We start from the raw sequence: 22913 nt of genomic DNA, 5'->3' as shown, positions 1-22913 counted from the left end.
ACATTAGCATACTCTGATAGAATTGGTTAGAATAAATGCATAAAAATTAAAATCACTATTAAGCGTTAAGATTGATGTGCTACTTCTGGAATGTGTCTCTTCGAATTTTTATTCAACTTTTGATGTGGTATAGAGGCATTCTGTCATCTCTGAACCCTTGTCTCCCTTATATTCATCTCAGCATTGCTGAAAACAGGATTCAGGAAATAGGTCACTACCATCCTTTACTGCATATTAACCTCTTTGCTTGCTCTCTTCTTTTAATGGCTGACATATGAGCTATCTGTTTTCATTTCATTTGCAGGGTCACCTCAGCTTACCTACTGACAACTTTCATTTTATCTCTAAGCTTCCTGACTTTATAAGAGGGAAATGTACTTGCTACTAGTCGGTCTCTTTCCACTCTCTTAGGTCTGGTTGTTCATTGTTATTCCATTTGGGTTTATTAATTAGCTAGGTCTGGAATCCTTCCCTGAAAGGCCACTTTATATTTAAAGATGTGCCGGATACAGATTCAAGATAACTTAAGAAACGTTAACTGTTTGCTTGTGACTCAAATTCAATTCACCAATTTTTCTACTCTAGATGACTACCCTCATTCAATTTTTATTTCAGTTTAAATCTTTTTAAATGGTAAATCTTAAATGGAAGTTTTAAATGTTACTGTTCATCTTTTAGTCTAATTTACTGAATTAACTTGTAACATTTTCTGTGAACTTATTTTATACTTCCTGTGTCTTTACAGTGCCTTTTTTTCTATGAAAACTGTGCTTAAAATAGCATTGCTTCTTGTTGAACCAGTAATTGAAGATAGAATCTGCCAGCTGTCACATAAAGATCACTGAAGTCTGCTGTTAGTAGTATCTGTTTCAATTTCTATCTAGAAAATTAGTCTTCCATCTACCATGAGAAGTTCTTTTTTTTGAATCCCTTTCAGTTCAGCTTTGCAATATCCTTCACCATGCAGGTAGCCTGAGTTATCTGTTGACCTTGTTCTCCTCCAGGGCCTGAAATGTTCCACTGAAGCTCAGCTTATCACTTTCTCATTTCCATTTCTCTGTGACTTCACCTGCATCGGTACTTAGTTCAGATAAGGAACACTTTTTTGAAACCCATGTCACATTCATTCCCACCTGGTATGCTTTGGTTCACATAACGCTGGACACATTGACTGTTCCTTTTCAATGAAGTGAAGACAAATAGTGAACTCCAGAAGTTCACCCAGTATGCTCCCAGTTGCTGCTGTTTTTTCAGTCCATAGGACTAGAGAGGATCTACTGTGAAGTAAAAATACTTGAAATGTGTATTGTGGATAGTGAATTCAATAAAAAATCAATAAAAATCAATAGGCACTACTCGCTAATACAAACATAGCCTGGGAGTCTTCAGCGGCTCAACATAAACATCTTTGCATCAGTAGCAGTGGTATTCTTCCAGTCAAATGCTGAACTTCTGAACTTTGTTCTGATGTGAAGGGTGATGTTAGTGGGAGGTTCTGATTCCGTGAACATAACTGAACCACAGATCGTATGTGATATACCTGTTCCTAGGACCAGGTGTGTCATGTTTTACCAGATATGTTCTTAGATCTTAGATTTTCAAATAGATCTTCTATTGCTTATCTGTTTCCTGCTGCTCTTTATACACATATATATATATGAAAGACACTACTAGATAGAGCTTCGGATCATGTCTACTTTTATCTATAATAGCTACTACATTCATCTTCTGTTTTAGGCTTCTCTTAGAGAGATGGAAATAGAAAGACCGAATACCTGCTGTTCTGTATCTCCCAAGATGCAGAAGATGCAGACATTGCAGATGCAGACATTAATACTTCCTGTTCTCTGAACTGCCAAATCCCATGATCAGACCTGTAGTGTTCCTCATCCCTTGAGTAGGAAAGAATCTAACAACATCCAAGCTGCTTCTGTAAAAGTTTTGCAACATAACAAACCACATTAAGGACCAAGCTATAAAGGGATGAAATTTATTACTCTGAGGAATAAAAATTATTTCATAGACATAAACAAAAGCTCAAACTTTTAACAGAACTAAGAATTACTTCAGATTATATAATACATATATATATAATTCCTAATTTTAAAATCCCTTATTTCATTTTAAAGAAGGACAGTGCTGTTATTCCTAATGGCTTTTTATCTGGCCAGCTAAAAAAAAAAAAAAAAAAAAAAAAAGAAAGGAATAGGACTCTACTCTTCCAAACATACAGAAATTGCATTTTAATATCTTAAAAAAAATTGTTTCTTAACTGGGTTTGTCAGAAAAGGATTACTAGGTAGTGTTAAAAATACTAGTTTCAAGGGAGACAAAAGAATAACCTTCAAACTTTTTCTGACTTTGTCTCTTATCAGTCATGCAAGTGTCAGAGTCATAATGTGAATACTCGAGAAGACTTTGAATTGTCAATAGAGTAAGCTCCCTTTTTGAGGTTATATTCGCTGGTACAGAAGAGATAACGCTATTATCAGTGTTTTTATAGTGTAGCCAATTTCTCATTGCATGTACTGAAATGCAGTTTTTAATATAGTTTAGATATTAGTATAATGATAAATATGTCAGACTTTAAACTAAATTCTGAATGTTTCTCTCAGTCCTTATACAGGATGAAGTTTCACTTTGATCTCTCTCAGATTTTTATGAATATTTTCTGGAAAAAAAATATTTTCAAACACATTTGTAGCCATGCCCCTCTCTACCCCCCCTACCCCCCCCCCCCCCCCCTTTTTTTGGTTTTTGAAATTGACATTAAGATCTGCATTTTTTCCTGGTATGTGTGTGGAATCATCAGCCAGATGGAACTTCAGAGTCTAGCACTGGAATATAAACACACAGAATAAATGCCAGCCCCCTACATAATGTACAAGTACCATTACAAGCTATTTATGGTGGTTGTGTACAAGGAGATTAATGTTTTTTCTGATAATGCATGCAAACCCATTATATTTACTACTTGACTGTATAAGTTGGTTTGAACTGTAGTTACTTGTTACTTGGCTTGTTACTTTTATTTCACATAAATATTGATTTTTTTATACTATCTAGCTAATGCACACAGTGTCAATGCGTGTAAAAGTATTGTGCAAATTTTACATGTTAAGAAGATGACACTTAAGCTTTTACATTTGGCTTACTTCAAACTTGTTAATATTTACACTGAAATTAATTGATGGCTTAGCCTTTACAACTCTCAGCCCACTGGCACTGGTTTTCATTTAATCAGCTTTGAATTGTTGGTCATTGTTAGGAATATGTCAAATAACTCAATAATTCAAGATTTCTTCTATGAGAATTATATGTTATCTTCACTACTCGATTTAGGTAGTCTTTGGTAGTCTTTTATTGCATCTAGGTATTCTGAAATAATATTTGTTTTACATGAATGAAATTCTCATCCCTGATCTTCCAATGTACAGGTTAACAAATAAAGATTAACAATTGTATCAGTGCATAGGGCTTCACTAGGATTCTCTAATATATCAGATGTATGAAAACACTTCGTAATACATCAGCATAAATTAAATTCAAATAATCATCAAATATGCTAAGTGCCTAGCAAATTTTATGTAGGCACAACTGTGGTTCAGCTGAAAGCTAGGTTATTTTTTTAATATCAAAAAATACTCCATATTCTATAACTATTGGAACTAATTGTTACTGAACATAGATTTCATTTTGTATTGTGTCCCATATGTTGTAAAGTTGACTGTTTCCCTGTTAGTATCACTCAAGATTCTGATAATACACACGTTGTTTTTAACTGTAAGACTCCAGATGAGTTCATACAGGGGCCTTTTGATTAACTGGATATTGGATATAAGAACTCTGCCAGTGAAAAATATCAGTGTCAGAAATTTTAGCAAGCTACATAGCCGATAATATATATTTTATAATACATGACAGGTCAGGCTATAGTGCTCATCTTACAGAATGAGGACTAAATTTTTTCTTATTTCTGTTTTGTTCTCTGCTGTCTTCTCTTTTCCTCCCAATCTGCCTATTTTAAGAAAAACAAAAATGGTTGAAGCAATAGATAAATGTTTTCTCAATTATCTTATTGCTGATAGAGCATTGAATTAAAAAGATAAAAACGATAAAAGTATATATAAAGCAGTATTATTAGCAAATACATACTTTCATATTGCTCTGCATAGCTTAGCAGATTGAATTCCTGTATCTTTTATAGTTTTAAAAAGGTTCAACATGCAAATAGGAAGTAAAGAAACAATTCAAAGAAATGAAAATGCAGAGGCAACACTGGTGTAAAATATTTTACTTACTATCCAACTTTTCTTCTTACTCTTTAGTTTATATAATTATAATATTCAATCTTATTTGAGAAAGTGTCCAATAACAGTCAACTACCAGAGTGTAATCCAGGCAGCAGTAGCTCACTTTCACTGTAGCTTTTTCACTGTAGAAGACAAATATTTTGCGAAGTGTGCTCTACAGACTGTCTTAAAAGTTCCAGACCTATAGAGAATAAAGTAATGAAACTTTATGCAAAGTGCTGCAACAAACTAGCTTTAGGTGTAATATTTATATCAGTCTAACTTTTAAAAAAATAAAATCGTTATATCTTTACAATACTTAAACAGTTGCCATCCGTATTTGAAGTTGTTTTTAGGTTTTGTTAACCAGCTTAGTTTATCTTTTCTGAAGGACATGCCGTATATTAAGATCAAGGGGACCTGTGTCATGAATCTTGAATTACTATTAGGATGAGCTGAAATATACTGAAATATCTGGAATGACCTCCTTCCTGAATTGCTCTTTTTTGTATATCAGTGTCTTTTTTAACTGGAAGCAACACAAGGAGTGTTCTCATAGCTCTAGGCTGTATAGTATGTAGCCGTTCTTGGGTAAAACAATGACATGCCCCATTCAGGTCTTTCTCTAAAAAAGGACTACAGACAAAAACAACAAGAAATTCCAGTCAGCTAGTTTTAGGAAGTCTGTAACTAGTTTTTGATGAGCTGGGCCTCCCTGAAAACTAGTAAAAGCTAATTGGAAGTTGTGTAGGAAGGGAAAAAATATTCTTGAGTCTGTTCTGTGGTCACTAAAAAGCTTTTGTGCTAGCAATTACATTTGATAAGTAAGTTTTACATTTTCCTTGTGATATGTTTTATAAAATATAGATACAATCTTTAATTCTTAAAGATATCATGTCATCTTTGTAAGCAGTTTGAAGAACATATGCAATGCTGCAGAGATATGTGGTGAGTACTTCATTTATATTGAATTTACTTTGAGGCTAAGAATGTAATTTTGTTTAACTTACACTGAAAGGCAATGCATGCTTCCAAAAGCAGGGGACAAAGGATGAGGAGATTTAAGATATCACAGCTGTGTTTTTCCAAGAAGAGTAGAGAGTTTGGGCAAAGCTTTCAAGAGTTCAAGTACTCCATTATCCTTTAAGTTACAGAATGAGGTCTAATAAGTTCTTCTCATGGATAAATTGAAAAAAAAAGTGCAAATTACCAATTTTCAAGGTAAAAGAAAATCAGTGGTGTCTCACAGGGGTTTATGTTAGCACCTTTGCTATTTGCTATTCATCCCTTTCTATAAGCATGACAGTTTGCTGTTGGCCTTAAGTTATTTGGAATGCTAAAGACTTTCCATCTGTTGAATAATGATAGATGGAGTTCAGTGCAGAAGAACTTCAGAAGAGGTCCATTAAATAATGATATGGAGAAAAGCATCAAAAGAATAATCTTTTCAATTTATTCAAACTAAATGTGAAGGTGGCATTTTCAAATAAAACGTTTCTATGCATAATGCAGCCAGCTGTGGAACTCCATGCTGCAGGTTATTGCAGGCATTTAAACCTTAAAGTATGCAAAAAGCTATTGAACAAATTTATAGCTATAAAACCTGTTCAGGATGGTAGTTTCAAGGTAGTCTGCCTAAAACAAGTATAGCTTGGGAGGCAGTATCTCAGGGAGAGATTTAAAGGTTCTAGATCACAAACCTCAACATAAACATCAAAATGTAGTGTCGTTAATAGCATCTGTCTTGAAGTATGTGAAGACTGTTAAGAGCAAAGTTAGTTTTGTCTTTGTCCACAGCATTTAATAAGATAGAAGGATAAAAATTGTAAATAATTCAAGTGTGTGTAAGAAATGTGGAAAATACTAGCAGTGTAGTCACAAGAATGAAGATTTTAATTAGTTGGTCATTTAAAAGAAAACTAGGTAGCTTTATTTATTTATTTATTTATTTATTTTATTGTTATGTTGCAAGGATGAAGGGTCTTTTGTATTAGTCATGCTGGAGTTATTTGAATTTCATACTGGAATACCCACATCGTTCACATGGTATACATCTTAATCCATGTCCTTTTGGAGGTAGATTTAAGGAGGAAGGGAAAATGAGATGTGGACTGATAGGGAGCATTATGTAGTGCTGCTCGTGCATGCAGCCAGCTGTTCAGGTTAACTTTTGAGAGGTCACTGAAGAGAGAAACGGAAAAACAGAAAAGGTGATCACATGTATGTAACTCTTAAGATGATTAGACAAAGATATAAAGATATACTTCCTAGCATTGAAAATAACTTATATTTTGGAGTACTTTATCAGGGCAGATGCTACGCTTCCTCTTACTTGGAAGGAGTTTTAGGACAAGTAAAATATGCTTAGATTCAACAGGTAGAAGAGACTTACCTCCTAGTAGCAGAAGTTGAGAAACAGCAGAGATAGTACTTGGTGGATTGTGACTGTTCTCATCTTGATTGTAATCTTTGTTGTGTGATTGTAATCTTTGAGAAGAATGAGCTAATGTACATGATGTACATTAGCTTCTAGCCATCACAGTTCCTTGTTGAGATAGATATTACAGTAAAAAATTAGTGCTTTTCCTGTCTCTTGCCTTTTTGAATAAGCAAGGAGTGTTTCACTCATGAGAAAAAAAAATATATATATATATATATTCTGATAAGGAGCAGAGAAACAACCTTTAGACCTGAGAAAAATCAAATGCTAAAGATGGGATACCAGACTCTATTTGGAGCATTATTGTCGGCATATCATGAAGTGTCTACCAGATGTTTTCCATGCACTGTTAGTCACAGTTAGTTTTAATTCAGTAAAAAGTTCTCTCTCTAGGTCAGTTTTGGAGGCATTTCTAACCACCAGAAACATGGATGACAATTCACCTGCTGAACTTCTTACTTGAGCTTATTTGTAGAACCCATTTTTTGTTATGGAAAGACTTCGACGTACTTTTTTCTTGTGGCACTCAATTTAGTCTTCTGAAGCTCAATTAAATGTTACATTGAAATAAATGTTAGGTTAAAATTCTTTAATATAGAGTAAATGATTTTACTTTATAGTTTGTTCTATGCAATTATGGGGCTTATTGCATACTATATATCTTTCTAAATATTGATATTCTGAAACTCTATGTCCAATAAACCATTAAGGTAAAATATTGGCTCTCTTGAAATCAATAGCAAAATGCTTATTGACTTATTTTGAATCAGCATTTCATCCAAATTATTTTGTGTACAGAGAAGAAACCTCTGTGCTCTTTTAGAAATAGCATGGGACTGAAACTCTGCTAAGGTCAGAGTCACTGTGAGGTTTTGTAACGAGAGCCTTAGAATTCATTGCTCACTGTGTGTAAACTAAACGGAAGTGTGCAGCAAAAACTTTTTTCTTTTTTTTTTTAATAACATACTTTGAGAAATTGCTTGTAATGTTAAAAGAATCACTAATTAGTTTATAGGAACTGAGAGGAATCTTGAAAGTCCAGAGAGGTGAAAGCAGACAAAATTCATTATGAAGCCAACAAGTGCTCCTCCAACACTGGGCACAACCTTTGTGATGAAGTGGTGGGATGCCTGGAGAAACAATCTTCAGATTACATGTTTGTGTTAAGTTAAAGAAAAACTTACCGGTATAGATGAGTTTTGAAAACTGACTCAATGCAGAAAATTCTAGGAATTATTGGCTGGAGTTTTGTTCGTTTTGTTAATTTTAATTCATTTAGAGAAAGCAACAAACACCACATCAGAATTTGCTTGTCTCAGCCAGCAATAAATTAGTGAATTAATTAAATTCAGAGAAATGCAGAAGGTTGAGGGCACTATTCAGCCTGTCAGATCTCGATTCAGGCTCAGCTAGTGAATAAATTTCCCTCTAGGACAAATCTAAATGCAAAGTTTTTGCTTAGTATAAGAGAGTTGCAAACAAAGTATTAATAAAATACTACGTTTTGTAAGTTTTCAATTTTAATTGGTTTTCTTCTATTATCAATGGAAAATTATTCAAATTATCAGTGGAAAAATATTTAAAAATTGTTTTGTATTTATGTACAATGTACAAATGCAGCCTCCCTCCTATTACTAAAACCTTGCCATGTAAGCCTAATACATGACATCAGTATTTTACCTTTTAATGGGCAAATTAATATTCTCTTCTGAAAGTGATCAATCAAGGGTTTGCTTTTCAACAACTTTGCCCAAACTAATAGCACTTATTTGCAAACCACTAAGGGTTTACTACAGAGTCTAACTTGAAAATCTAACCATCACTATAATTGTAACCTCAAAGATCTGTGTGATTGGGAATTTAGTTTATGCGTGCTTGATGTATTGTTTTGTGCAATCCTGAGTAATTTATCTTCTCTCATATTAGAATTATGCAGTTACAGTAAGACTTGCTGAAAAACTTGCAGCAAAACAAAATTTTAGTGGGGAGCTTCTCAACATTTATCCAGAGTTTACATGCTCGAATTCAACTGAGGTACCAGAGGTCTGAGAAGTTCAATACAATAGGAATGTAAACATGTTAAAGCACTGTAAAATATACCCCTCCTGCTATCAGTCAGCAGTGAGTTCTCAAATTTGTTTGTCTTTAGCTCAAAGTAACAACAACAAAAACAAACAAAAAGCAATATGCATAACTGCCTATTAGAGAAAGTAAACTAGTACTTTTCCCTTTGAAGAAGGGAAAGTCAACAGAATGCAGTAAGAACTTAAAGAAACTGTTGAAAGTATAAGAAACGCTATAAGAAAATTTCAGGACATTAATAATTGTACATATGTTAATCATTTTGCATACCCCCAACTATGGAGTTGGGTTTGTTGATTTTTTTGAAAACCTGTAAAAATCTTGAAATCTGAAAATCTTGAACCTGTAATTTAAGGTAGTTTATTGTTTTTTTTTGTTTGTTTGTTTGTTTGTTTTTTATCGGTTGGTTGTTTTTTTGTTTTGTTTTTCTAACATTGTGAAGTTAGAATCCGGGTGCTAGGCTACATAGATCACATGGATTTTATTTCTTCCATATAGATTCAGAAAATTTCTTGTACTATATCAGTACTGCAAATTTATGGATAATACAAAGAGTTAAGATCTGTACAAATTTGAATTCCAGCATTTTCAATAATTCAGATGTGCGTGCACAATGGTGGTAGTTTGGCTTTTGAAATTTTTATGATGACTATTTTATGTTTTTGATATAGTCAGCTCTGCCTTCGTTCAGTTCTGCAAAGCTGTGATCAGCTAAAGGAAAGTTATTTCTTCTTTCTACCTTATAACAGAGAAAGCAGAATCATTTATCATCATGAGGTACTGGATGTGCTCTACTTTGTATTTCAGTCTACTTTGTTAATGAAATTCATTTTATGGCCTCTGCCTTAAAAGCTTATTTGTCCACAGTGGCCCTTTTTTTATTTTTTTTTTTTGTTTTTTTTTTTTTGTTTTTTTTTTTTTGTTTTTTTTTTGTTTCAAATCACTAAATATGAAAATAAAATATAAAATGGGAGTAGTTCTATGAATTCAGACATAATTAAGCTTAGTCACATTCACAGATACCAGAAGTAACATATTCAAAGCTAATGTTTTCCTTTCTGAGCTGAAAGGAGACTGCAGTTTCACAATTTAATACTTGTAAAATTATTTTAACTTCCTTGCATATCAGTGTCAAAGTCTCACATGAATAAGCAGTTATTACATCTGAGAGAATTTTTCATTTGGCCTTAAATAAATCCCAGGTTTCTTTTTCCCAGTACATGGACATTGTATTCTATTGATTTTCTTCTAGGTATTATTTTTTATGACTCTTTTAGTAAAGCTAACATTTAAAATATTTCTGTATAAACTTGAAAGTAATGATCATTCTGAACTTTTGTTCAGACTTTTGTTTTTTGTAGTTCTTGACAATTCATGGGTTTGTTTTTTTTTGTTGGAGACGGATGAAGGGAAGAACTTGAAATGCAACGTCTTGCAGACAGCAATATTTGATTTATATTCATTGCAGGATGGAATACTTGTTAGGCATTGCACAGTAGATAGGTCTGAGATTTTGTGTCATAACATAAATTTTTTAGCTACAGGCTTTTATGATATATTAAGTTAATGCTTGCAATCCTAAAACAGAACTTCATAAAATACATCATTACAAATTTGATAGTTGCCAAAGTACAAGATGTTTAATGTTAATAACACATCCATTGAAAAAAAAATAATGTTCTCACTCCTGCATTCTAATAATTAGGAAGCATCTGCCAGTGTGTTAAACAACAAATTTAAATATGTGACTCCCATAGCTGCTGTCATAAATCATGGATTCAAAGCACTTGTTATTGTGAAATAAATTCCTGTTTGTACAGTCTCTACTTTCAAATTTTATATTCTAAACATGGAGTTGATTCCTTTGTTCTCAGTTTGTCCTAGTAAAGACTTCATTTGGCTCAGTTTCTATGTCATGTAAGTAGTATTTTTTCAAACATGTTAACTAAACATAAAATAATATACAAAATATTGCTCTGGACAACACAGAGTAGTTTTTTTTTTTTTTAGTAACTCATCTGTACAACTCTGAAAACTATAGACTTACTCTAGAACAAATTGACTAGAAAACAGTACAGCAAATTTTATTTGGTTCTAACCTCCCTTTTTTTTTTTTTAATCTCAGAATACTAGTCTGTATTCACTTATTGGGAGAGATTTTGATTTGGTTTAGGTTTAGATTAGCTGTATTGGTCACTTTTAGAATGGAACAGAATAGAATAGAATAGTTTGGTTGGAAGGGACCTTTAAAGATCATCATGTCCAACTGCCTCACCACTTCAGGGTTAACCAAAACTTAAAGCATATTAATGAGGACATTGTCTAAATGTCTTTTGAACACTGACAGCATGGGGGCATCTTTCTCAGGAACCTCTCTAGGGAGCCTGTTCCAGTGTTTGACCATAAAGAAATGTTTTCTGATGTCCAGACTGAACTTCCCCTGGTGCAGCCTTTGGCTGTTCCATGTCCCATCATTGGTTCCCAGGGGTCAGAGTCTGACACCAACATTGCCACTTCCCCTCCTCAGGAAGTTGTAGAGAGTAACAAGGTCAGTCTAGCATTAGGTATTCAACCTAAAGTGGTATGTGGTGAAACTTGGTAAATATTACTGTTAGAATTAAGAGGTGAAGCAATCTAATTAGACATCAAATGGAAAATAAAATGGGATTATTAATTGACACATGGAAGAATAACATTTGCAATTGAAAATACTGAGGGACAGTTCATCATTATGAGTGATTTTTTAAAACTGTTTGGACATACTAACTGAAGAAAGGAAGGATCAAAGGGTATTTAGGAAATAACTTGTAACCAATTATGTTTTTGTCCTCCATATGTGAAAAATTTCTTTGCAAAAATGTATTTGATAGAGAAGAACTCAACCAAAATTTATTTGGAAAAAGAAGTTGGCCATCCCCAGTAACAGTCATTGACCACTACAGTGCTATAGTGAAGTGGATTAAATTCAGTTGTTTCCTGTAGAGCAGCCAACATTTCTTACATTTTCTGATAGTATTTCACTAAGAGTATATCCTCTGTCACTGCAATAAATAACAATGTCATGTAGATGGTGAGACTTCATCATCTTATCTAAGGGCACAATTCTTGTTCCAAGCACTGTAGAATACATCACCTGAAATGAAACTACATGCATGATTTAGGACCCTAGGAGCACAATACTGTGAATATATACTGCACATTTGAATTAATGTATCATTATTATCCTCATATTACATTTAGAGGTCACTAAGTTTGACTTGCAATCATGAGTTTCCTCAGCACAAGAAGAAGGTAGAATTGCTGTGAATTGAAGGTCTGATAGTCAAATGAATGTTTCTGTTGAGTAAATAATGTAACATTAAGGTCAGGTGGGACTGCACTTTCTACCGTGGCCTCAATTTCTGTTCCTATTTGGAGATTTGGGCCCCTTTGGGCCCGTAGCTTTTCATGTAAATTCATTATGAATGTTAATTTGGATAGTGATAAAATGTGCAAAGGGAAATAATCTGTTTTCTTATTAAATTCTATGGTTATTTTACCATGATGATGGAAATCTGATTAGTTTTCTGTCTTGGACAGTGTAACATTAGGGTACAAACTCTTATGTACTGCTAACATGAAATCACTGTAACGGCTCTTGTGTCATTTCCAGTCCCTCATTTACTGTTCTTTTATAGCACTCTGTCCTCCCAATATCATTTGTTTTACTCCAGTCTGTACCTGTAAGTTTATTCTCCCTATTTCCTAATTTGAAATATCATAGTTTGCCTTCCATGTGGTAAGCAAGCAGTTCATACTTCAACTAGTAACAGTTGAACTTTCATTAGTATTATTGATTAACACTCACCTTTGTCTCACTGTAATTAAAGCTGTGGGAGTGTCAGCTTTCTTTGAGATTTTTGTCCTCTTTTACATGTTGATTTGAAAGTTGCATGTTGATTTGAAATTTTTTAAGCAAAGCATCACAGCAGCAGCATTTCTTTTTCTTAGGCAGCTTGGCTAAGCTGTGTTGTATAAACTTCCCCAAACTACCAGAATGCTAGTTCAGAGATGCTGGAAATTTCAACTTCATCTCAGTTAAAGTCTCTCACGTGGGTACTGTGTGTCATAATGTACATTCAGGGAAAAGACATCTGTTGTATGCCAGTCTTTTAGGTAACTTGGGAATTAAGTGTCATAAGGGTAGCAATGTTTTTTTCCTAATGTGAATTCAATTTTATTTTTTTTTGGTTGGTTGTTATTATTTTTTTTCCTCAAAGAATTGCTGTATCTTTTGTCTTGTTAATATTTAGTAATAAATAAATGTAGGAGAATTATTTCACTAGAATAATTTCTTATTCAGTGGGTTGTATTAAAACATCTATAGCTGAGCAGAAAGTTCACAGTTTCTGTATTTGCAGTATCACCTCTACTACCTAATACCTTTGATAGCACTTTGATGACACCGTAAGTAATACAGTATAGCTATAAAAGCTGTCTAGGTGCAACCAAAGTCTGTAGCATAAGCCAGGATTTGCATACCTTTAAGTTATACCAGCTACCCTTCCCAGCCAGTTAGTCTGCAAAACTAAGCAATATCTCTCCACTTTTGCTCTAGGCTTGGGAACCCAAGTCATATTCTGTGTTCGGTGCCAGATGGACCTCATGGAAGCCAGCCAGCACAGTCTGCTTCATCTAGCCAGTCCTGTGAAAACTGGCTGCTCTCTCTGGGCTGTGTTTTGGGGCAGCAGTGAGTTTAGGCATAGAAGATCTACTTCTCAATCATTTAATTAATATGAGTGAATCAAGGAGTCTGTATAAGATTGTCATGTGTAGCTGTAGCATATAATTAAAAAAAAAATCAACATTAAATTTTTCTTAAATCAGGTAATAATCATCCATAGCTATTAAACTAAATTTAATAGAAGTAGCTTATATGCTATACAGTCATGCTTGTTAAGGGAGAATCTCCACACCTATACCAACTGTTACTCCAAGGGTGCTGAGGCAAGTTTACATACACAGAGTTCTATCTGTGGGGTCCATTGCTGATTTTCTAGATTAACCTACAACTTTTTACAATACAGAGCTTGAGCTTAAGCTGAACAAAATCACTAAAAGTACATAGTCACCACTGTTAGTAATTCTTATGCTTATTTCTAACCATTTTTATGTGCTGGCATGTGTACCTTAACTTTTTTCTTAATCCTTGTCGTGCTGATCTGTAACTGAGCTGGATTGGATTTTGTACAGAGGAGAGAGATTGCTTAGTAACATGAAGTTTTCACGAGAGTAGCATTCTGTTGACTCTAATTTGAGTTGGAGATGTTCATAGAGCTATTAACACTCTGAAGGAGTTTATTTCCTGTGGGTTAGTGCTAAATTATTTTTGTTTTGTTGTTAAACAAAGCGAAGATCATAGCCGGCTTCACAGTTATTGCTATAGTCATATACAATTTTCAGTTTGACAGAAACACAAATTCATTAAAGCTGTATTTAAATTAGTTGTGAGTTTGGATTTATTTTGTGTTTAATACTACATTCAGTTGTAAAGCAGTTAAGCATCACTTGCAAATGTGTCCTTTTATAAATGGATATCTACAGTTAAAGAAATTATCCTGTTAAACATTTGAATATCAACCAAACTTTGGAAATTAACGTGGTTAGGTTAATCAAAGATTTTTGAGTTGGTCAGTAAATGAACTGGAGTCACTACTTCTTGTATTTCTCTAGTTTTTGAGATATTTCTTATATTTCTTCATGTATTTATTTACTTTTTCAGTATTTTTATTAAGATTTTTAATACTATTTGAGATTTTTAATACTACTTCTGGAGCTTTGTTAGAACTAGAATCCTGTTCTTTGTTCTCTCATTTCTTTTTTCTTTTTTTTAAAAATTGTATAAATATGTATTTTTATATATACTATATATTTTAAAAAGGAAAAAAAATGGGAGCAGAAACAAAGCCAATAAGTGGGGGAAAAACACTTTCATAAAGCTTAGGATAAGTTGAAGTGTTATAAGGAATGAAATACTTGGATTCTGTTTTTTTGTTTGTTTGTTTCTAATTTGTTTATCAAATTAGAATACATTCTACAGACCTACTGAGATATGTGATGTTTCTTTGTTCTTATTCTGTAAATATAACAAATCTGACAACTGAGCAGAAAATCTACAATTAGTTTATTTTTAGACATTTGTAGAGGCTTTACAAAATTAAGGAAGTAATTAAGAGAGAAGTGAGATGACGTCTGGACTATTTCAATGGTCTGCTTTTTATTGGCTTCCAATACACAGTGTTATATGTGTGTCACATCTTGCAAATTCAGGGCAAGCTATTTCTCAGTTATCCAGAATGATACTTCATGAAGCAGCTTTGCATGGTGTACTATTGCTAAACCCAACTCAGTTAAATCAGCTCCTTCCACCCTAGCTTCCTTCATCCACACACTCATAAACATTATGATGTTTTATTTTAGGAAAGAGCACTGGAGCTCTTGAAATTGTGTTTCAACTTGATGTGATCTACTCCAGAAGGTAATTGTATTGCCTTAAGATTTAATGTGTAACTCATAGAGGCCTTATTTTTGATTACTTTGTTTTATTTACATTGCATTAACAGAAAGGGAGGAAAGAGCACAGATTATGTTTAACTCAAGTATTTTCCTGAACGTGAACAACTATCACTCTTGAAGGGAAATCACAAGCATATGTTGTATTTAGGGAAATTTAAAAATATATTACATTGTTGTTATCCTTGACTATCCTAGTGAGGGATTATATGCATATGCCATCTGCAGTTCAATAACACTAAATATTTAATAAGTTTATGAATAGTAGATAAATATTTAACACTGCTTTGTAGAAATGTGCATGCAGTAAACAACTGTTTGTCACTAACAAATAAAATGGCATGATTTGAGGACATGATTATTTTAGTTAGCAATTCAAATTGCTTCTGTGGAATTAAATTTGAGATAGGACAACATTAAAGGTGGAAAAGGACCAGTTGTTCAATGTGTCAGTCACATTTCAGTTCCACTACAAGTCTTGCTAGAATAGTATTTGCCGTTGTCTTGGTTGTGGCAATTGTGTGGCTATATGGCTCTTCTGTGTAAGTCATGGTTGCATCTGTTCTGACGGACTTCAGCTTTGCAACTTACATGGTCATTCCTCTTGATGCCTCTAAAATGAAAGAGAAATACTGATTTTATTCATGAATTTATTTAAAGCTTTTGCCTAGAGCATTCACAGTCAGACTTCACAGAGCTTCCAAATATTAAACGGATTCAGTGAAAAAAAGCAGAAAAGATAGCAAAACCAGAAATCTTACTTCAGTCCATTAATAGTTTGCAGGCTCAGATAAAATTTCACAAGAATATATGTCTTCCACGTAGGTCATTCAGCAATTTTATTAAGGGAGACAAGTGTGAAAATAAAGACACCTCACATGTGACCAATTCCCTTGTTTTGGTTAACCAAAATAACCAAAATTCAATAATTTTATACAATTAAAAGCTGCTGTGGAACTACAAAAAAGTATTGAGAAAATAAGTTGAGAACTGTTGAAAAGGTGATTTGTCATACATACATACATATACACATATAGTCACACTTTATATATATGTATATTGTTTTTAAATGTGTTCTATTTTATGCAGGTTTGAGCCACAGATGGCCGTGAATTTCAAAATCTGATGAGTCAATAGCCATTGCAGTATACAAAACTATTGTATTGGGGTACATAATGCATAAATATTTCTCTGTACAAATAAAATGTATACCTCTTGAGTGGCCTCACAGTGTCATTATATACCTGTAGGGTAGGACACAAGGACAAGTGCTACACAGTACTCACAGTTCTCTCTTCATGAAAAGCTGTTTGCCATCATTTTTGCATTAACTACTCATCTTCCATCTTCTGAATTTTTATTTGTATTTGAAAGCACATTGTTTGCGGTAAAAAAACGCAGCAAGTAATTCCTTTCATGCAGTGGTTATCAATACATTCCCCATTAGATATGGCGTAGGGTAGTGACAAACTTCAGTGATTCACATTATAGTGTCAAATGGAAGTTACTTTGTTTTCCCTTTGTCACTGCAACAGTCTTTCATTTTCTCAAAATCTACACTCCCATTCCTTGGACTGTCATGCTGCTGTCGTGCAGATGTACCCTCCTGTTGTTTTGAGAATTTGGAGAATAATGTCATTGGGAAGCAATCTGAGGAGCCTCCTGATCACCCAAAGTTAGATTTATTACTAGGTAACTTTAAAAAATAGCTTACCTAAGCAGATTTGTAATAGAACAAAGAAGTTAAAAGATAAAATGAAAAACTAAATATATATGTGCACACGGGACTAAAAACATCTGTCTTATTTAACATTTCAACTAACTAGCTTTTAATTAGTGCTCTCTGTCTCTCTCTTTTAAGTTAACCTGGCATATCTTGATCTCTCAAATAAAGATGGTATGATGGCTTTTAAGTTATGGTTAAGGTGGCTACTCACTTTGCTTGTAGCCATTCCTGTCCTCTCTCTGGGGAAAGAGCAGTGTGTAACAATTGTCTCTTACTAGATGTTAAAACATAGTATCTCCAAAACTAAATCAAAGTACATCAACTTCCTTGCAAGGGAGGCTATGCCTTTAGCAATTGATATTTTTAAAAATATATAACATCGATCCCTATGAGATATTTAGCCAGAAATTCATATTCATCAGCCAGTTTTCAAAGTTCAGTCTCTGCTTTAGGTCTTCTAGGCAGGTTTCATTTCTAGCTTCATTTTCTTTGTTTTAAGTTAGTTCAATTTTTTTTTTATTTGCATTTACAATAAGCTGTATCCAGTCTATGTTTTTATCTATACTGAATATCAGGTGATGGTAATACTCTAGCTTTTGGTACTGCCTCTCATAATATCCTTCTGGACAAAATGACCAGAATACAGTCAGATAAAAGTATAATAAGATGAGTGAACAATTGGCTGATGGGTCAGGCCCAGAGTTTTCTTGTAAATGAGGTTACATCAGGCTGGTGACCTGTCCCTAGTGGGGTTCCCCATGGCTCCATTTTAGGACCAGTCCTCTTCAATTTTTTTATAAATAATTTGGATGAAGGACTTGAAGGTTTTTTGAGCAAGTTTGTGGATGATACCATATTGGGTGGAGCTGTTGCGTGTATATCACAGAATCATCTAGGTTGGAAGAGACCTCCAAGATCACCTAGTCCAACCTCTGACCTAACACTAACAAGTCCTCCACTAAACCACATCACTAAGCTCTAAACCTAAACATCTTTTAAAGACTTCCAGGGATGGTGACTCCACCACTTCCCTGGGCAGCCCGTTCCAATGCCTAACAACCCTTTCAGTAAAGAAGTTCTTCCTAATATCAAATGTAAGCCTCCCCTGGTGCAACTTTAGCCTGTTCCTAGCGTCGCTTTGTCATAGAAGATCAGGTTTGTCAAGCAGGACCTGCCTTTCATAAACCCATGCTGACTGGGCCTGGTTACCTGCTTGCCCTGCAAGTGCCATGTGATGACACTGAAGACAATCTGTTCCATGAGTTTCCCCGACAGTGAAGTCAAACTGACAGGCCTATAGTTTTCTGGGTCTGCCCTCTGGCCCTTCTTGTAGATGGGTGTCACATTTGCTAGCCGCCAATCAACTGGGATCTCCTCTGATAGCCAGGACTGTTGATAAATGATGGAAAGTGGCTTGGCCAGTTCTTCCAACAGTTCTCGGTACCCTTGTGTGGATCCCATCTGGCCCCATCAACTTGAGTATAGCCAAGTGCCGTAGCAGGTCGCCAACCATTTTCTCGTGGATTGTGAGGGCTACAATCTGGTCCCCATCCCCTTGACCAACTTAGGGTACTGGGTATTTCGAGAACAACTGGTCTTGCCGCTAAAGACTGAGGCAAAGAAGGCATTAAGAACCCCAGCCTTTTCCTCATCTCTCATCACCAAGTTTCCCCCCCGCATCCAGTAAAGGATGGCTGTTCTCCTTAGTCCTCCTTTGCGTGTTAATGTATTTATAAAAACATTTTTTCTTGTCTTTGACAGCAGTCACCAGATTGAGCTCCAGATGAGCTTTGGCCTTTCTAATTTTGTCCCTACACATCCTTACAACATCCTTATAGTCCTCCTGGGTGGCCCGCCCTCTTTTCCAAAGATCATAACCCCCTTTATTTCCTAAGCTCTAGCCACAGCTCTCTGTTCAGCCAGGCCAGTCTTCCATGCCGGCTCGTCTGTGAGCACGTGGGGACAGACCACTCCAGAGCTATGTGGAGAAGACCAGTAGTGGTTATGTATAAATACTTATAGGTACTTAATAACAGGATAGTGCTGTTAGACCCTGTTACATTTTTCCATTGAAAGGTGTGCTTTTTATTTCAAATCATCTTGTGTTCAGAAATATAGTACGTATTTTAATCATTATAAGCTTTATTATAACTTGGTGTTATGATAATAAGTAGAAATACATTTTTACAGTTTGTTAGGCACATGTAAATCCAGACACTGCACATGTGTCTATATGTGTGTATAAATACTGCTTTAGCTGCATGAGAAATAATGACAGGGTCATTATTTGCAGCTATGTGGATACAACTGACTCAGAGTATGCTACAGGGAACTTTTTTGTACTACTATTTTTTAATAACCGTTCTGGGGAAAACAGCTCTAATTTAGCCTATATTTTGATAGAACAATTAATTTGATTGGATAAATATGAATATTTGTACTGATGGTGGGGTTGTTTTCTTCTAGTTACAGTTTTATATGCTAATAACAACACAAAGTGCTCATTTATAGTACTTTACACAGGACAGCAAAGAAAGGCAATTAAGAATTGGTCTGTTGAGAAGCATGTTAACTTGATCTTTAATTTTTCTTAATGTGAAATATTCTTATATTCTTCCTTTGTTATAACAGTCTATTTTGCCTTAGTGAGATTTAGAAGGGGCCCTGACAAAAAGTCAAAAAATACAGATTGACCTATTATCACAGTCATATTGCAATGAAATAATCTTGTAAGTTATTTTTATCTTGTTAAAGAAAAAAGACATTTCATTTGAGAGATTGAATCTTTAGATATATGAAGTTCCTGCATACTTTAGCTTTGAATTAGTGATTTGAGTGAACACAGAATAACTCAATTTTGAAAACAGTAGATAACCATCCACTGAGTAAAAAATGTTTTATAATATCTTACGAACTACACGTTTAAACAGTGCATCAACCAGAATTTAACCAGTATGGATGAAGGCATTCTTTTGTATGCTGAAGCATCAGAGTATTTCAAATGTTTGATTTGGAAAGTTGTTCTGAATCTTGACATGAATTCTATTCAGGCAAAATCATTCAGAATAAAATGAATTAAAGCAAAAGGTAAAATAGACTAACAAAGCCCTGAAACCATGAGGGGTGCAAAATGTTTCCTTTTTCTTTACTTTAGTGGGAGTGAGCGTTTTTTGTCTATTTATTTGAGGTGAAAATTGTGTCTGTGCCTCAGAAGAATACATATAAATAATATTTTGAGAATACAGATATATTTAATTTCTATGTAAAAGCATGACAATCTATAGTCAAGATTGTAATTGCTATAGTAGAGGAAGAGAGAGAAATTCCCTCATTTTTTGCATGTTTACATTCCTGTTTTTCCTTTCTTTTTTGCTATCATAGCTAGTTAACAATAAAAACTAACAACTTCTGAATAATATGCTGTATGTTATTAAAAAGTAATGTACAAAATATGTCCATTAACAATAATTATTTAGGGGAAAAAAATTGACTTACTTAGGTTTCCATTTAGTATTGGCATCTGTGATTGTGTTTATTACAATTTCATATAAACAAAATATTTGCATTAAGTAACTTCACTCAATCTACGAATAAAAAAGATAGACTTTTTAAAGGCAACATTGCAAGGTTCAGTTTTCATTTCTGTCAAAAGTATGCAGAGGCATGGCCTTGATTTTGTCAACCTCCCTTCTCAAAAATCTTATGTCCTGAACAAATAAATGTATGTTCTTTACTCTACTTTAGCAGTGTGAAAGTAAGTACAGCATAATGCTCTCATATATAAAATATTACATTCTCTGTATATGTATGCATAACCCTAAATATTTTATTTTTTTAACACTCCTTTTTACCATATATGGATGCATTTGTTGTTCAGCCATAGCTGCTGCCGCCTGTATTTTTCTGCAAAACAGGTTTTGTTTGTGCTCACACACATCCAGTTGTGTGGAATTTTCAATGGAATTCTTTGTTTTAAACAGGATTGCTTTTCATTTTTGTTTTACAGAGTTACATACATGGAAGCAGTCAGGCTCAGTTTGTTGCAGAATCTCATATTATTCTTCTGCTGAGTATCCTTCAAAATTGTGATAAATAGAAAAAAAAAGCTGTGCTATTAAATGAAATTGCTCTGACAGTGAACATCATTGAACTTTTGAGCAGGTATTGTATTTTGGCTTACTATATGATTAAATAAATATTCAATGTTGTTTCTGCTGCCAAGGAAAGCTGGCGTTGCTTTTCGCTTTTTGTTCCTTGTTATCACCTTTGTTACTGTTAATGTCTGGTTACTATTCTTAATGCTTTTCCTTTCAATATTATCATTGCAGTGGCAGAAATGAATTTTCTTCTCTTTTTCACTCTTTTTTGAAAGTTAAAAATGATGTGTCATTTATTTTATTTTTGTTAACAGACAAGAACTTGCTAAATTGAAACTTACTGATCATGTATGAGGATTATTTGCCCTCCAGTAGTCTTCAGCTTTTCTGTTTTTTCTTTTTAACTAATCTAAACAGTTTACTTCTTATTCTCATGATAATAATAACTCAGTCCCATTTGTTCTCACATTGCCTCCTGGTGGAAAGACTCAGCATCCTTCTTCTAATTTTTCATTCTTACTGACACAGGACAAATTAAGTTTTTGTTTGTTTGTTTGTTTTGTTGAATAAGTCGTAAGAACATGTAAGAAGAACTCAAATAGTATCTGATTTGTTTAAACCTTGCTTCTGGTCAGCTTTGTTCAGTGAGTGAAAACTGTAGTCACCATTAACTAATATTAAAGTACAATGTTTCCTTCACAAATATCTTCCTCTAAGGAGAACATGAGGGAAAAAATAATGTTTCCCAAGCTGTGAAGTAGTAGCCAGATCTCAGAGTTTGACAGTTGTAGCCACTCTCTTGCCCTCTTCCTGAGGATATGTAGACTTATTTAGATCCTGCCCCTCCTTTGGCTTCCCCATCTATTTTCATCTTTGGCACTTACTATCCAAAGAGAAGAGTATCATTTTGTCTACTTGTTTCATTCTTTTCATCATTCCTTCATGACATCAATTTTGCTACCTTAAACCTTATTCCACAGATGGCCAAGGCAAATTTAATTTAAAAATTATGAACAGATTTTTCAGATTAAATGTAGCATTCCCTATTGTACTAGAGTAATACATCCATTTCTGTACCCTCCCCACCACCGGTACAGGATAGATACAGACTTCCTTGAGCAAGTCCAGTGAAAGGCCACAAAGATGATTAAGGGTTTGGAGCATCTGTAATTTGAGGAAAGGCTGGGACTGAGGAGGTTCAGGGGAGATGAAAGGAAATGAAGATTAGCCAGGCTTCCCTCTTAGAAGGGGCAGTGGACCCAAATAGAAAAACAACTAGTTTCTTGGTCTGAAGATGAGAAAACACTTTTTACAGTGAGGGTGGTCAAACTCTGGAACAGGTTGCTCAGATGACCAGAGGTGTTGGAGAGTTTCCATCTGTGAAGACATTCAAAACTCAGCTGGACATGGTTCTGGGCAACCTGCTCAAGCACTTTCATCAGGTGGAATAGATGATGTCAAGAGGTCACTTCCAACCTCAACTGTCCTGCAATTCTGTGAATTCTCTAGGTTTTATATCATACCCAAATTAATGTTGTGTAAAAATGACATTGTATTCATTCAAGATTTGAAGATGCTTTTTATCATTCATATTTTCTAAATTTGCACTCCATTTCTTGGGAAGGGAGAGCTAAAGATAGATTTACGTGAAAATTACAAAGTCAGAGCTCTCTAGTTATTAATTTAATTGATACATTTTTAAACATAAACAGAGACAGCTATTA

At 34.2% G+C, this 22913-nt stretch overlaps 1 protein-coding gene across 3 annotated transcripts in view; it reads left to right on the top strand.

Moving 5' to 3' along the window:
• Positions 1–22913, top strand: part of TUSC3 (tumor suppressor candidate 3) — a 123732-nt gene that overhangs the window by 76896 nt on the left and 23923 nt on the right. The window contains exon 7 of one of the 3 annotated variants that reach the window (XM_084518202.1): positions 21099–21162. In XM_084518202.1, the coding sequence (XP_084374328.1) occupies positions 21099–21162 (64 nt within the window). Of the gene's footprint in view, positions 1–13411; positions 14275–15273; positions 15332–21098; positions 21163–22913 lie in introns of those variants that run through there. The other 2 variants (XM_084518204.1, XM_084518203.1) reach the window with 2 other exon arrangements.

This window comes from Aythya ferina (genome assembly GCF_964211825.1).
Source record: "Aythya ferina genome assembly, chromosome: 4".
In the NCBI taxonomy this organism is placed as follows: Eukaryota; Metazoa; Chordata; class Aves; order Anseriformes; family Anatidae; genus Aythya; species Aythya ferina.
Note: the sequence above shows the minus strand (reverse complement) of the source record. Positions and strands in the feature narration are given on the sequence as shown.